The sequence below is a fragment of the Catharus ustulatus genome, chromosome 15 (assembly GCF_009819885.2).
Source record: "Catharus ustulatus isolate bCatUst1 chromosome 15, bCatUst1.pri.v2, whole genome shotgun sequence".
Lineage (NCBI taxonomy): Eukaryota > Metazoa > Chordata > Aves > Passeriformes > Turdidae > Catharus > Catharus ustulatus.
Genome location: NC_046235.1, coordinates 4,327,435 through 4,345,125, shown reverse-complemented (window position 1 = coordinate 4,345,125; position 17,691 = coordinate 4,327,435). Strand labels below are relative to the sequence as shown.

At 40.5% G+C, this 17,691-nt stretch overlaps 1 protein-coding gene across 1 annotated transcript; it reads right to left on the bottom strand.

Annotated features, from left to right (window-relative positions):
* Positions 1-1,055: 1,055 nt before the first annotated feature.
* PANK3 (pantothenate kinase 3) lies at positions 1,056-17,391 on the bottom strand. The gene is given in 8 exon segments (XM_033072869.2): positions 1,056-1,192; positions 2,510-2,529; positions 2,532-2,634; positions 4,865-4,988; positions 6,936-7,112; positions 7,220-7,473; positions 8,228-8,580; positions 17,291-17,391. Coding segments are annotated over 8 exon segments (1,110 nt in total). The 5' UTR covers positions 17,319-17,391; the 3' UTR covers positions 1,056-1,141.
* Between the last annotated feature and the right edge of the window lie 300 nt (positions 17,392-17,691).

Here is a 17,691-nt window from a genome sequence, read left to right as displayed (position 1 = left end):
GTGCATTAAATATTGGTCCATTTGCTGCTGCAATACAAACTCTGACGCTGTCCTCAACTTCCAAAAACAAACTTCCAAATCCAAAAGTAACCTTTCAAATTCAACATCTACTTGAATTCTGAGCCTCTCTTACAAAATTACAGGGAAATCGCAATTTCTAATCAGTAGGATGGGGCAAAAATTTTTCCAAACCTCCACAGAAATAAGCCAAAGCATCAAAATTATGAGTCTATTTTACAAGGATTTCTTCAATTCTCTCAGGCGTTATGGTACCTTTACAAATGATGATTCATGAAGGCAGAACTTATGAGGCAAAAATAAAGTAATCCAGAAGGCATTTTGGAAGTCATGTCCTCAAAAAATAAAAAAGTTTAAAAATTCCTCCCCTCAAAACCTGCCTTCATTAATCACTGAACTATTTTCCAAATCCAGTCAAAGACAGAGGAATCTTCCCAAAATACCAGCTGAATCTTCCAATAAATTAAGGTGAGTATCTTCATGAAATCTTCAAAATATCAACTGCTAAATCTGCTGCTTTGGCTGATTCTTTGTGTTTCTATTCTTCCCACTGGAAATTAAAGCATTAATATTATTTCCATTACACATAAAAATAAAAAAATTACAGTGTTTACTGTGGGAAGCAATTGTCTATAGTTTCCTCATCTCTTCAATAGTACCTTGCTGTCTTTTGTTTTCTGTAAGTACACATAAAAATTGTGCTCATAACAACACGATAACTAACAAAAATAATTTTTCAGACATCAATTATATATAAAACCTACGGGCCTAAAGCCTTGGGAATAAACCTGCAATATTTGCATCCTGAGCACTTAAGGGTTTGGCATTCCTTTTTCTGGAGTTTCTGGAAAGTTGTTTTCAGAGGATGTATTGCATATTAGAAGTTCACTACTGGCTACACGTACCAAAGAACATAAATAATAGCACAAACAGTTCACTTGCCAATGCCCAGCAGAGTGAAACCCCGTTCCTTACAACAGCAATACTCAGTAGCTTAATCACTTCTTAAAAAGAGTTACAGAAAATCAGTTATTTCCTTCTCCCCTCCCCAGATTTAGTTCCCGTTGACATAAACGAGTGTCGTTCAGGTGGAAAATAGTTCAGTGTAGTGACATCTGGTATCTCAACTGAAATTTGGCAGCCCAAGCAGAGCACCAACAGCTCCAAAGTATCCCTGTTAAAAAAAAACAAAATCAAGTTTAAGTAGGGTATTAAATTTTGCAGTAATGGCATTTTAGTGACAACAATCATCTGATGGATCAATGCTACAGAAAGAACACTATACACTTTTAACATATAGTATTTAACAGTAATTATTGAAGACTTTGTGAAACAAGCATTCTATCCTTTTTATCTAGTTTGACTTTAGGAGGTTTCCTGCCAAGCCTCACCATACACTGCAGGACCTCTAGTGACTCCAAAAGCATGGAAATCAGGTTTGGTTTCTCCTTCCTAGAGAAGCTGCATCTTTGGCTTGCTAAGAAAATCTTCAATACCCACAGCAACATTATTCCTAAAGGAGAAGTGAAAAATTCCTTCAACTATCCACACATCACACTTTCAGATTGTCTAAGTACCTTCATACAAAGAACCACATTCTCCTGTTGGATTATTTTTCCCCTGTGGAGTGAATTCTTCGCCCTCCCTATAACTAAGTAGTATTCAAGTGTTTGGAACATACACTTGAGTAAATATAAGAGTTTAAAATTTACCCAAGAAAAATCTAAAGAGGGTGGAACTAACAAGGAACCATTCCACTGTTACTGTGGACATCAGGACAGACTGTCAATCTCAGGATAAACAATAAAGGAAAAGAGTTGTGAGGATCAACTGAAGGGAATAGATGGAATGCTGTTCAGATCAAGAAACTGAGCACAAAAATTCCAACCCACTGCCAGAAGCTACAAGTCAGCGACTCTTGCACCTGTAATTAATACTGACTGCCTGTACTTTAACCAAAACAGGTCAATGCTTTCAGCACTGCACACTCATCTAGATGGCAGAAGCTGCTCAAAAGCAGGTTATTCTCAAAGCATAAAATCACTACAGCAGCTCTGAGGGGTCTGCACTGGAATGAAAACAGGCCTTGTCAAAGCAGCCTCGACTTTCAAGACATTGCTCAAGCTCAGCTGAGAACAATGGAAATGTTTCAAAGGGCCAAGCTTTACATTTCTGCACTCTTTGAAACACAATACTTACTGTTGTTTCCACCCAAACCCAAGGAAGACTGGTGACCCTTAGCACAGAGTTTAACATTTTCTTGTCTCTCTCCAGAGACCACAGCATGAACTGAGATATCCCAAAGTGACTGAAGTACTTCCCTGGCAGAAAACTGTTCCCAGAGAACCAATTCAGCAAGACAAACCTCCTCCTTATTTCTAGTATTTACTGAGCACTTGGTGCCTCAGGATATCACACATGAGAGCTACTCAAAGAGGCATTTCTGATTTATGGTGAAACAAAACACAGAGATAAATGAGCCACAGCATACCTCATGTTCCAGGAACAAGGCTTCAGCTGGCCTTTTGACCAGTAATCCAGTGCATATGCAAGAAGCTTCATTGACAAAGTATTCACACGCAAAAAGTTGCCAACAAACACAACTCTGTTTATTTTCTAAAAAAAACCAAAACAAAACAGCAAAGGATTAAGTCTTTTCACTGTTTAACACAGCTTTGAAAACTTAAGCTATGAAAGAGGAGACTGTCTAGAGCAAGGAAAAAAACCACAAAAAAACAAACAACTCACAATTAAAATATGGTTCCAAATTTAAAACACAGCATACTTGGGGAAAAGGAAAAATGGTGCAACCCTCGAGAATTAAAGGACTTAATTTACAGACAAGTAGCATTTGTGTTTCAAATTAAGTGAGCATTTTCACCAATTACACGAAAGAAAGAGCCCAGCTAAAAGTGAAATTAAATGAAAGATACTTCTGTTTGGTAGAGAGACTCAATGCCTTCATAGCCCTGTACAATGCTGCTTGATCCATATGCAACAAGGCAGCACTGTAAAGAAAGCCGAAGGCAGTAAGACATGACAGATGTTCCTTTCATCTTCAGACCTCAGTATACCTCAGCCTGACACCAGGCTAAGAGCTGAGTACTCCAAGCGAGCTGTGAATTTTAATCAAGTCAAATGTAAAAAAGTGAAAACCATTTAACATTCCACACTAACTGAAGTAAATCCAGCATTAAGCAAAACATTAAACAGTGGTTTAACAAGATGAGGAAGAAACAAAGAAAATTTAATTGTGTTAGTCCTTAGCACAGTTCTTAAAAAAAACTTAATTGCATTAAAGAAATGATCATATCCAAGTTACTGTAATAACTAATATGACAATTCAACCTGTAGTCAAACGTCTAATATGCAATTGTTTTTTAACCATCCTGATTTAGTTCCCAGTGAAGACAAAGCAGCACACATAGTTAAGGCACAAAAATGTAATTCTGCTCTACTGCAGGATGTCAAATAATTACATTTATTTCATCTTCATACATCAGTTCAAGGTACTAGTTTGTGTATCCCTATTAGCTACTACTTATGGTTTGTAGTTTTTGACATAGCTGGAATTAGACCCAAAACCCCTTGGAATAAAGCTAGTTTGTGCAGTTTACAAGTTCTGATTTGGTCCTCATTTATTCCCACCCTTAAATATAAATTGCATACATTTGCCTAAGACATGCAGAATGTACTTTCAGCTTCACCTTCATTTTAACTCTTTTGTTATTAAGCCTTTGCCATAAAGCAAAAATTAAGTTAACACTCATAAAATCACCTTTCTTCACCAGGACAGACATGAAAGATAATGAAACTGAGAAGCAGTTGCAATATTAAAACCAGAAAATATAATTAATCTGTTCCTAATTAAGCAAAAGGAGGATTACTGAAGCTAACGGGGCTGTTGGTACTTCTGAGACAATCACATCCAAAGATTTTAAGCAGAGCTCTAAATTCCGTTGCCGTAGTCTCCAAGAAAGCTGTTACTAAACCTCATTTAATCCCAAGTTTGTTGATAATGAAGGAAGAAATCCCTACTGCTCAGACACTCATGTCTTCTATGCCTAAATTCAGTATTCTTCCCCAACTTCTTGGCTGTCCACACTAATATTGGCTCTTTTCTAAATTTGAGAAACAGAAGATGGCAAGAAACCCTTCTCTGTATCAACCAGCAAGAGAGGTGTCAAAGCAATCTTTAAGTCTCACAAGCTAGAAAAAATTAATGTTTAACTAGAAACAAGGCTTTGATCAGAGAATAAATTCAGCTTGGAGGAACTTCTGTAGGCCATCATTATGCATTGCTAAAGCAGGACTTACAGTAACTTAAATGCTGCAGTTACTCAAGGCATGTATTTTGAAACCTCCAAGCACAGAGTCCACAGTTTGTCTCTGAGTTTGTGTTTCAGGGCTGAATGCATTCCCTAGGTGACCCTGCCTTGGCAGGGGAGTTGGAATACATGACCTCCAGGGGTCTTTTGCAACCCAGCTGTTGTGTGGTTAAAGTACCAGGAATTGCTCCAGAATATTTTGACTGTCAGGAGAAGCAGGACAAGGATATCTTTGCCAATGGGGAGGGAACCTGGTGAGAAGCTCTGTTAAAAGAATGGAGCACAAAGCCTGCAGGTAAGCACAGGATGTTGTGATGAAGGACTTGAAGTCCCCTTGCTAAAACAGGGTGACTCAAAGCTACTCTAGTAGCTTTTACTCGAAGCTACTACAAGAATTTCCTCATTTCATTTGAGACTTTATTAAAAGGTTTAAAATTATACGCCATTTTAACAGTTGTTTCATGTGAAGAAAAATAACAGAGCTGTACATAGACTATTCCCTTGTCAGAAGTTTTTACCTCATTTACTGCACACATCCGGGCAATAGAGCCAATGTTATTGGTGATGGTGACCAATATGGCTCTTGCAAGATCTTCTTTACTGACAGACTCCCTCTTCTCTTTGTAGATCATATTCCCAAAACTAGAACAGGAGAAATGGCCATGAGTTACAAAGTGATTCATGCGCACTTGAAATAATTTCAGAATGGAATTTTTGATGCTGTAACAGAACTTGTGTCTCATGTTTCCTTTTATGGAACTTGCTTTTTAAGTCTGTATTAAAACAGCAATTTGACACTACACCTGTACTTATTCCTTCACAGGAAACAGTCAACTGTGTTACAATAACAGCCCCCAGCAAAATATTTTTGTTCAGATTGTTGACTTCCATGAAGAACCACCTACAGTAAAACAGTCTTATTCTTCACAGAAGATTACTGTACAAATCTAGTCACTGTAAATTAAGTCACTGCTGGATTGGTGAATCCTCCACTTTTCATGCTTGCTTCCTCATAAATACCTATCAATTCTTCTATTCTGGAAGTAGAAGAAAACCAGAGATGAATTGAATAGCTTTATAATAGAACACAACCCTCTGAAACAAAATAAAACACCTAACAGAATGCAATTTAAGTTGCACAAATGAAGAGTTCTGGATCAGAAGGGCACTTCCCTTACCATGCACAGCACAAAAGAAACAGCAAGAATCCATAGCTACAAGTGATATTTTACCACCAAGGACTCTGTGCCAGATCTAAGTCAGTTTGGAGAGCAAGAATCCCAATTATTCTAAAACTCAAAAAGCCATTTAAGCTCTTAAGGATCTTAAAAAGCAAATGAGAACAGAAAGTACCAATATAAACCAAGTTAAAAGGTATTGACTAAAGTATAAAGTTTGCACATATTAAAACCTCTCAGCACATGGGCTCTCAAGAGGCTTGGACTCAGGTGGCTGGAGAGGGAGAACAATTTAAGTTGCCATGAATTATGACTCACTATGGAGCAACAGCAAAGATTTAATGAACACTCTTATGTACATATTAGTTTCACTTGCAGAGTTTATTCTTCTTATCTTTTGTAAGGGTAGTGAAGCTGTAATATCATCAATAATATTTCCCAATGGAAATAATACGTGTAGCTGTGACAAAAGTCCTCTGTCATTGACAATGACATTCATTCTTGTAGTGCAAAGTGTTTGTGCTCAACAGCCCTCATCAGTAAGAAAAGTTGTTAAAACAATTACATCAGGTGTCTGTAGTGAAAATAACATTTCCAAAAAATAATTGGGAGTTGCTGCACTGTAAGAGCAACACAAAAGCCATCTCTCACTCACTTTCCCTCTTAGACAACGACTCTATTAAAAGATCCTAGAAAAACAAAAATAAGTTGGTACTTTTTCCTCTCTCTTGTACTGGTTTTGACTGGGACAAAGTTAATATTCTTCCTAGTAGCTGTGTGCTGGTTTTAGCTGGGATAGTTAATTCTCTTCATTGTAGGTACTATGGAGCAGTGTTTAGGATTTGTGCTGGAAGCTGTTGGTAACACAGGGATGCTTTTGTTACTGCTGAGCAGGGCCCGCACACAGTCAAGCCTTTTCTGCTCCTCACCACAATGAGCACAATGAGGGTGCACACAGAGTTAGGAGGAGACCATTCTGTTCTGTTCCATTTCTGTCCTGTTGAATACTCTTTATCTCAACCCACCAATTTTATTTCTTTCCTCCTAGTTTCTCTCCCCATCTCACTGGAGGGAGTGCCCGAGTGGCTGGGTGGTGTTTAGCTGCCTGTTGGGTTACACCACACCACCTCTGCACTCTGTTACTGCTGCTCCTGCCATCACCTCACGTTCCCTCTGACTCACACAAAGCTGTGCATGAAATACCTCAGGATTTCTTCAATACCAACCTAGCAGGCACCTGCCTGACTTTAACCCTCCAGGAAAGCTGAGGATACATACTTTTAGGATAAAAATGAAACTTGACTGCAATAAAACCTTGCAGAAATGCAGTTCTCAATGCATGAACAGTTTAAGTCTTGTTTTTGAAGCTCCCCAAACCAACAAAAGAACCCACCAAGAGACTCCTGCTTACCTGGATGCTACAGCCCATCCTGGTAAACCAAATCTTTCATAGTCTCCTCCATAAATATCCCGAACCAGCTTGTCAGCATGTGTGCTGTCTCCTTTGGATGCCATTTCCAGAGCTTCTTCAAAACTTTCACAGCCTGTCAGCAAACTGCACAACCCAAGAAAGGTCCCTCCACCTAGACTAAGGACAGAGAAAACCAGTTGCTTTTAAACAGCATTTCCTCACATGAAAGATCCTTATGTCACTGCCCCATAGAGTAACAACCCCAACGTAGGTTTTTAATTTACCTTGTTCCAGTTACTCTTTTATAGTTGTCTTTGGAATGGACTGATAAAATACTGACTCCTGAACCAATATTAACAACCAGTAATGGGTATGGATCATCCAGGTTAAAAGGCATCTTTTGGCATCTCTCGGGATCTGAGGCGTTTTCAAAATAATAGCACTCTGCCTGCCCATTGAAGCTGACAGAGTCTATGTACAATAAGCCTTTGACAAGGCAGTCAAGCTCATCCAGTTTGTGCAGCTGGAGGTTTCCAATCTGTGTTAAGAAGAAGAAAAAGACTGTGGCAACATGTTTTAACATTGCACAAATGTGCTACAAATTTATGACTATATTTGTACTGCCCAACTTTTAAGAAGCTATCTCACGTGACTAATTCAGGAATTTCAACTCCACTGTAAAACTATGGAGAATTCAGACCTAAATTCGAATATATAAGCTAGCAAGTTAATCTGAGTGCAAATCCAGCTCAAAGATCACTTTTGAGATACTAAGACTACTCCACTGAAAAAGTAACAACATTTTTCATTAATTTAAATCAATAAAAAGAGGCCTAGAGGCCCACTGAGGATCATCTTGATGGAACTCACATCTGCAAATCTGTTCAAGTTTATGGGGTCCCTCCCCATCTTACAAGTCAAAACAGTAATTTCTACGGTACCAGTATATAAAAAGCTCAATGGCATCATACTATTTCTCCCTGCAAATTCATTAATGCTCCAAGGATCACAGGAAAACCACAGGTGAGAAATTCTGTGGGGTTTAAGGCTCACTACAGTTCTTCTATAGCTCTGCATGCAATACTTAAGTTGCCATTCTCTCATAAAGCAGAAGGACAATTAACAGATGCTATGGATTCCAGGAAGGCTGTGACTTCCCATCATACTTAATACAATTAATATTGAAAAATTATTAGAGCTTTCCACAGTTTTTCAAAATGCAGATTATTTTAAGCCATCAGCAGCAATGCTTTTAGCATGAGCCTCAGGCAGAGGCAAGCCAGGCTACCTACTGTGCGGAAGTCTTCCTCGAACTTGTAGGCACCACCGCCAGTGGCACAGAGCACCGTGTGTAGTGTTGAGAAGTTTTTATTTCTTCCCATTTGGATAAAGGTAGGCAAATCATGAGTTGGGAACCGAATAAAGTGCAAGTTTCCTCTTCGAGCAAAAATGGTTAAGTCTTTCAGCTCCAGGTGGACATCCCGAATGCCAGTGGATCCGTAGGCTACGTTGGAAGTCAGGTACTTGCGGATGCTCTTCAGGCTTTCCACTTCCTCCTGCTCCTCCTCTGCAGTGATGTCAATAGGTTCAAAATAGGCAAGTTTGACCAACGTGCCCCCAATGTCCATGCCAAACCATGGGAAAGCTGTGAAGATACAAGAATGAGCCATTAGGTTTCTTGAAGAGCAAAAGTCATACATGGAGCTTGAGACTGAACCCAGGCTGTCCTTTTCAACAAGACAGACATTAACAACAAACCTCACAGGAAAAAACTACCAGCACTCATTTCAATTACACAACCTTCAATATCTCTCTGACCTCAGGTAAAAATGGAAAAATGAGCAACTCTACATATTTAAATGCTATAAGGTGCTCAGAAAGCTGGACCAAAAACTTCCCAAACTATACCCTATCTTTCAGACCAACTCATAAACAAAATTCAACCACTTTTTTTTTTTGAGAACAAAGGATTAAAATAACCTTCACTTCTAAAATAATCGCTCTGACGTAGTTCAGCACAAAGACTGCAATGCACACTTGAAGAAAGCAGGTTACACATTTCAGCTGACAACAGGGGCAGGCCAGGTACTCCTCCTCCAACAGTCCCTCTGCTTGTTGAGAGGAAAGCTTTAATTTATTTGCATGCACTTTAAAAATTGACGCAGTTATGATCCCCAATTTCTATCTCTTGAAGTTAAAGGGATAACAAGAAGTCCTATCAAAAAGTGCAAGCAAAAAAGAAAATTAATATTACTGAATTTAGGTTCCATTTTCTGTTGGTTTTTTTTTTTTTTTGGTGTCTTGGCTAGGAAGAGGGAAATTCTGTACTACAAAATAACAACACTAAACTACAAGTGCTTTGCCTTCGTCTCTTATGTGGGATGACTGCAGTTCCTAAAAGGGATTTTGTCTATGATATGCAGGACCAAAATTTGCATATGCCTGTATCAATAAATATTCCTAACTAAGTGCAGTGAAACAGATACTCAGAAACCCTACAGCAAAGGCAACATCTTCAACTGAGAGCTTTGCCACTGTCATTTTTCAGAAACAGTATTTAAAACTCAATTCTTAAATTTAAAAAAGATCCCGGATATCCAGCTGGGAAGCACATATTCTGTTTTTTAATTGACACTATAACTTGCTTGGTTTTGCCTCCTTTTTATTTTTTTTTTTTCTTTTTTAGAGTTCCAATTTATCTCTTCAGATGTAACTTCTATCTTACAGAAGCATGAAACACAGGAACAAAACCAGAAAGATGTTAACATGCTTATCATGAGCAAGATGCAATTACACTGTATTTACACTACCAGTGGGATCTATCCTTGAGAAGAATGAACTACCATAATATTTTAATATATTTAGGCAAGGCTGGCTGTGTGTCAGTTCATTTACTGAGTGCTAAAGTTAAGAAAAAAGAAACCTCGACAATGCCTCAACTTTCCGAAATGGGCATCAAGAGAATACTGTTAGATATTAACAAAAAAAATTTAGTTGGTTATTGTACCTTGAAAACTTAAATTTAAATACAAGGTAAATTCTGTGAGCAAAATCTAACCTGAAGTGGAAATGAAGTTCTATAAAGCTGGTATCTTTTTCATATAACTGAAGGCTAAGCATAAAGACACACACGAATTGAGTTTGTTACTGCATGCCAGCCTTCTTCACCCTGAGACTCTGGACATAAAAACATTTGTCATCTTACTGTTTGACCACAATTAGCTGAGGATTTCTTAAGTGACCTCACCAAGTTTCAACCTCCTGCCACAAATGATGCCACTCAGAAGAACATGCCTGCAGGAGTCAATCCAACCCCTGCAGAATTTAACTAGGGCACACCAACCCAAGCACTACCTGGACTCTTCCTGCTCAGCAGGCCTAGTGAATAACTGGGATCTTGTCCTCCAAAACAGGAAAGAGGGGGGAACAGCTGAAAGTTCATGTGATGAGTTTAAGGATGATTTGGTGCAAGTCATGCCTGTTTGTCAGAAGATCCACTTCATCCCATGTTAAATGATCCAAAAAGCTTTTGCAAATACAGCATTAGTCACGCCTCTGTAAGTCTTAAGGTTTAAGGATCTTGTACACCAAGTAAGAAACAAGAACAGCTGAACTGTACATGTATTCCATAATTTAAATGGGAACACATTTTATTCTGAAAAATGGGTTCATGCTGTACATGATCAGTTTTCTGGGTTAACAGTGATCTTAACAGACATTTGCAGACTTTGAAACTGAAGAAATAGGCCAGTTTTCACCTTTGTGACAAACTCCAGGAAGTATTACATTTTTCCATTGAAAATTTGTCAAGATTTTTCTGGCAAGTACATTGCTCAAGTTTTATTTGCAAGGTGGAGGAGTTCTGACAAGCAACTGGGCCCACGTGCAGTTAACTTTGTCCTTATACCAACAAGAAGGTGTTACACAAGGATTCTTGTGCATGCAAGCCACTCTTGATTGATTTGTGTGGATTTTATTACAGGTGCAGCCAGGAAAATAAAAGCCTTTTTTTTTTTTTTTCCAGACACAGAAGGGGATCCACATACACACAAATAACAAGGGCACAACCAGTTGGGATACAAGGATACAAGATTTATCCATGTCTGAGTTGTCTTTAAATAACAGAAATACACTGATTTTACTGATGTTGAATGTAACTGTACATGGACAAACATGGAAACCTCACTTTTCCTCTTACTGCTGCAGGTTTATTTAGGGTAGATCTTCACTCAGCATCCATCATATCTGGATGCAGGGATACATAAATGACTCTATAAAAGGTGGTTTTTTACTTGTATTTGTGGGTCATGCTTCTCTGAGAGATTTAGGAGCAGAATGCCAGCAGTAAAACCTTTAGAAAAAAATATCCCCAGACATCAGCTCGATCCTTTCAGCAGTCACAGTTACAGAAACATGTGGATGAGACCAATTACCCAACCTTTTTTTCAAGCTTACAGGTCTGCAGATACTAGGTTTGAATCCTTAACCATCATTCCACAGTTTCAATCCATAAGGAGAGTCAATTTCCCTGCACTAAAAGTGGACTTTTTTGCACAGCTCTGTGGGGATTAGATCATTAAAAGATTTTTTTCAGCTCTTTCTCTAAATGTTATTCCCAGTAATATTCCACAAAAAGTGATGCACAGCTCAGAGATATTCCTTGCTGAGAATTTAACTTCCATTCACAGAAAAAAATTCAGGGCCCGACTTTTCAAAGTTCAGCTCCTCTCTGCAGTGGTCAGCAACAATGTGAAAAAAAGGAAAAGTAAGAATCCAGCTTTTTATTTAACAAGCCCAACTGCCTTCCATAAACTACATAAAACTCTTTCAAAACACACATTCTGCTTTGAGGAAGTCAGGCCAGGCTCTATTTAAAAATACACAAAATACAGATCTCTACTATCCAGAAGAGACAGATACATAAGTAGAACACTAACTGGGAAGTCAAAACCCATATGGTGTTTAATGTGATACTTCACACCAAATTTAACTATCTTCAGGACAGCAAGTGGAGTACCATAATATAAACCTCCTAAATTACAAATACAGATTTTCTTTCACTCCCCAGCTCTGCCAGGAGCCACTGTGGTCCCTACCTAGACATAGCAACCAGGAACCCTTGCAATAAAGCAACAGATTGCTCAGTACATGCTGTGAAGACAGCTTTGAGGGGCAACCTGCTCAGAATTTTAAAAAAACATGATCTTTAAAAGGATTCCCCAGAACTGCTTCCTGCAATTCGAAAAGCACTTCCCGCAAGGGAAGAGTGCTGTGGTCAGATAATGATGGAGCAATTCTGCTGAGTAAGAAAACCCATGCTGATGTGGCTGCTGCTTGTTATTTAAACCTTAATAATCTTCAGAGATACACAGGGAAGCCTCATTCTCTTGTGTCTGCCCTTCTCAAGTTCATGCTGTACACAGTCACTGGCAGCAGTCTTAAGGTTACTTATATCTTATCATATAAGGTCTTCATATGCAAAATGAAATAATTACAGTACACGTCTTGTTTGTGCCAATGCAAGCACAAAGGTTGAAATGCTTTCCTTTTCCATGGGTTCTTCAGGGGAAGAATCTTCACAGCTTTCCACCCAGACCACACATTTGCATTCGGATTTTGTACACCTATTCTGGACCCAAAGCTGCAGGAAGTACACACATAAAGACTTAACTACTCCCCCCTTATCAAGCCAGGCCTAAGATTCCTCAGTTTAATGTTCTATTTGCATTTTGCTTTTAAAAAGTGAGAAACAGATTCCTGTCAACCTCTTTCCTATGAGCACAATGACATATTTGAAACACAAACACCTTTGAAATACTCCATTTTCCCTGTAAGATAAAGTAACACTCTGGGTCAATCCTGCATAAATTAACAAGAACCAACCTTCAAAGAAGAGCAGCTAACTCCTAATTCAAGCTGGGAGTTTGGTACCATGGGGAAAAAAAATAAATTCGCAGCTGTCAGTGACAGCAAAGAACAGCCTACCACATTTTGTGTCATCTCTGTAAGAAAGCTTATGCATTATTAAGAAACAAGACTGCTGCACTCCCAGTACAGACCTGGCTTGGGGAACAACTGCCAAACGACACTGAAGTTCAAAATACCATACAGACTTAAAACACAAGAAAGGAAAAGGATCATGAAATCCACAAAAACTTAAACTTACTTCTGCCAGCACTGCAACAGTTCTTTATGAAAGTATGCAGTATCATCAGTTCTGATGCCCAAAACTTCTCTAATTCAGCTCAGTATGCAGCCTTTGATAACAAAGCAAACCTTGATCCCGTTCTTATCTGAATACTGACAAGGCAAACAACTATTTAAAAGTTATACTGAACTATTACAGTTAGTGTTTATAAACACAAACTAAATACATCATGGAGTTTCTCCAAATGCATTTTCTTCTGTGCATTTCTTCTTCCAGCATTTCCCTAAAACATCAGCATGCAGCAAAGTAAAACCTGATGAAAAATTTTAACAGCTAAATCAGCTGGTGGGGCTAAGGCAGCTAATGTGAGCAATGGGACAAGTTAAGAGAAAACACAGCAAAGCTTGCTGAACTGCTAAATTAAATGGGACTAACCTGAGGGCTGGGCAGCAAAATGCCTTTGCTGTGCCCATGAACACTAATCCACATGGCCTATGAGCCTCTACAGAGCAAAACTGCACTTAAGTGTCCTTAGTCCTTGAGACACTGGAGACTTACTCTCCTTAACAAGTTGTAAAAGAGGATTTTGGTTCAAATAGCCTAAGTCCAACGCAAAATACATTTGGACTGGACAGAATTTACATTCAAATTAAATGTATCTGACACACCCTGGCGCATCCTGCCATTTTCCTTGGGGGAAAACTCCATCACGCTCTGCAAACTCCCACTCAGGCACCTCTAATCACGCTCCAGAACAGCCCTGTTCACAGTGGGAGGACAGGTGGTAATGGGCAATTAGTGTAACTACTCTTCACGGGCTTTATCACTTCTACAAGTGGGTAACACATAAAGCTTAATACAAGACAAAATATCACTGCTTTCAGCTTCTCCCTCCTTGCTCATTCTGGTAATTTTGTTGACATTTCAACAGCAGTCTCTTTGGGGACAGGTGTTATTATGGTGAGATACAGAATGCAGAGGCATATTTTATCGTTTAAAGATGCACTGTTAGCACACACTGCTCCAGGCAGTATTAATCCATTATTAGAAATACATTTTTCAACTGCAGTTGAGTGAGAGCCTGTAACATCTGCTAGGCTAGTAATCAGCTTTCAAGGACTAATATAAAATGCTGGGATACCAAAAAACTACGCAGCAAATTCCATGGGGGGAAAAACCAAAACATCTATTTATAAGGCATTCTCCATCAAGCCAAATAGATTTTTCATCAATTTTACCACAGTGACCCTCCATGTGTCCACAATGATTACATGCATCCATAGAACCACACTGGAGAAAATAAATTTGAAATTTTTCATCTTTCCTTTATATTGATGCAAATCTCTGCAATGTACATTCATATATTAGTGTGTCTCAATTCACCTCAAGGGAAATGCAGGCATTTGTTCTCAAACTAGTTTCAATAAACGATCAAAAGGAACAAACTGCAAAAAGTAACATACAGAGTGTATCAAATGCTCCAAGTCTTTGCCTTTCCCTCAGAGCTGGGTTACATTCCAGAGCCAAGGGGAAGGGCTCCAGGTCCCCTGGAGAGCACAGCACGCTGGCACAGGGCTCTCGCCTTCCCCCGCCAACACGCGCAGCTCTCTCTGAATGAGATCCGGCTCTCTTCCCTTTGGGCAGATCCCACACAGCAGCAGTTCTGCAACACTTGCTGCTCTCACATTTATCATCTCAACCCACAAATAACCTTTGGAAATGGCCTTGGAAATTGCCAGCCATTCTTCCCCATGGGCATTTCCTCAGAAGAGCTATCACGCAACTGCTGCTTGGAAGGTTCCTCTGGAGGTCATCTGGTGTGACCTCTCAGTTACACCAGCAGGAAAACAGCCAACACTGGATGAGGTCAGCTACAGCTTTGTCCAGTCAACACTCTGAGGCCTCAGAAGTTTTTCAAGAATCTTCTAAGAATGGAGACTCCACAACCTCTCCAGCTTCCACTGCAACACTTAATACAAGGTTTTCCTGACTTCAATTTCTCTTATCTTCCTTTAAAATGCTTGACTCCTCTCATCGCCAGCAGATGAGATTTAAATGGCTCTTTACTAGCGTCTTACAAGACAGCAAATCTCAGAAGTCGTGTTCCATAAATTCTGCTTTGTTTCTCACAGTTTTTAGTCCATCAAATTAGTGACAGCACTAGTCAGGTGAAGATCTGGAAGGGAGGACCACACAAGCATGTCTAGGCAGTGTACCGACATCAGGAACTCTGAACTGGTTTGGTGCCTCCCGCCTCTCTCGCACCACTCACTGCAGTCAGGCCTTCCTTCCTGAGGCTAAACAGCACAGATAAAAGTACAGGTAGACTAAAGCAAACTGCTCACTACTCACTTCTACTTTGCAATTTCTTAAATTAAGTAACAATTACCCATTTTTCCCCAGAACCACATTTGGCTCCATCACAGATTATTAGGTACTCACTTGGGCTAAGGAACTTACACTCAGCAATTGTTTTGAAAAGTGTCTACAAATGTCTTAGCCAAATGATTTGTAAACAGTCTAAAAGTGGTATTGTGAGCCCAATTCAGCTTTCACGTCCATGAGAGCATTTAAGCCAAACTGACAGCAGTATTTGGGTACCAGAACCCTGAACATCAATTCACATCTTCAGAGCTTCTGCGGATCTGGTCCTCTTCAAACATCCAGATGCTCTCTCAGTGTGACTAACCATGAACAAATATCTGCAGACTGAGTCTAAAGTCCACTGCCAAAGAAACTCTGTGCTATCATCTTTTAAAAAGCCACCAGTGTGTTCAGGAGTCAGAAGAAATAAACAACGTAGTTTGACACTGTCTACTTCCCCTCCTGCTTATGCAGTTCCAACCTTTTCTAATTCCCATCATGAAACCAACATCAAAGTTCAAATTCAAGAACTGGAAGACTGTAACTACAACTGTAGCATATTTGAGTAGCTAAAACTTCTTGATAACATTTGCACTGTTATTTAATAATGAAGCTTAAATCCACCACTAAAGAAAACAAAGCTTTGAGGTCCAGCAGAGATAGTCCTGAAATTAGCAGCCTTCTACAGTAGGAGCAGCCATAGTCTCCCACTTAAATTATCAAACTACTATAATGTTTATAGCCAGCCACTGCTGTCTGGATGAGATTTCTTAGTATTATACCAGGGGAAAAGAATGCTGCCTGAACTCTACTTTTCATAAACATCATTACAGTCAGTTTGGCAATTTCCACGCACTGGCACTAACAAGAGGTGATGGTTAATTGTGTGCTACAAGATGCATATTTAGGGTTTCACCAATAAACCACAGGAAACAACGTACTTTTGAACCCTTTATAGATATTTCTAGAGCTATGCTGATACTTCCTGTGTTAAATATGCATTTGGTGATTTTCTTCTTTTTGGGCTGCTCAAAAAATAGATTTAAAACACAAATTTCCAATATCCTTAGTTGTATGCTGTTCATTAGCCAGTCATGCTGTATGAACAACACAAGGCCTAGAAATTTGGAACTAGCCATCTTTTCTATACAGTAACTCACCCTGAAAATAAGTCTTGAAGTATGATGACAGAGATAAAGACACTATACTCAATGGAGCAATACCTGCATCCCTTTCAGCAAAGGCACACCTGTATGAGCTTGACAGGTGTGTTGCCTCGCACAGCTGTGCATCTGCTACACTGAGAGCACATCAAATGCATGTAGATCAACCACACTCAACCCAAGCCTCCCTTTCCAAGAAGAAGCTGTAATCTTAAGACATTTTGTTTATATTCACCTGAGTCTGAACCACGTTTGCGCCTTCCAAAACAAACATGGCACTCCAGAATAACACATAGCAAGAAATATTATTACAGCTGTGATTATTAACGGGGAGCATTCAGCATATGTTAATGAGGTATATCTAAATATTAGTAAATATTCTAGAAATAATTAGAAGTTGATTAGCCCTTAAAAAACTGTAGCAACTGCAGCCACCTGCGCAGATGTTCAGCACAGTGCTTAAGTGCCATCTTCATCGAACACAGCCCCATCCCCAAGAAACTGATATAGCACTCTCTATTCTAGTCCTTCCGACGCCAGCACTGAGGATCACCTGAACCCCGACACCTCCCTCAGAGGGACGCACAGGAGCGAGACGCGTCTCTGCGGGCATCTCCCGGATCCATGGATGGCCACCGCCCGCCGCGCAGCCCCGCGCCCCTCCCCCGGCCCGGCCTTACACGGCTTCTTGGCATCCTTGATCTTCATGGTGCTGCGGCGGGGGCCCGGCTCGCTGCCGGCCGGGGCGGGTCTCTGCCGCTCGCCTGATGGGGCGGGCAGCGGCGGCGGCGGCTCCGTGGGGCCGGGCCTCGCTCTCCTGATGCTCCTCGCCCGCCGGGCGCCCGCCTCCCGGGGAGCGGCGCTGGCCGCGCCCGCCGCTACGCCCGCGGCCCGGGCAGGGGCCGCTCCAGCGGCGGCATCGGCGCTCGGGCTGGGGCGGGGAGACGGGGCGGGGCGGCCGCGCTCCGCGCGAGGCGCCGAGCGGACGGTGCCGAGCGGCAGCCGCGGGACGGGCCCCAGGCGGGGAGCGCGGGGAGGCTCCGCTCGGCCCCTCCGTGCAGGAGCGCGGCCCCAGCGCTGC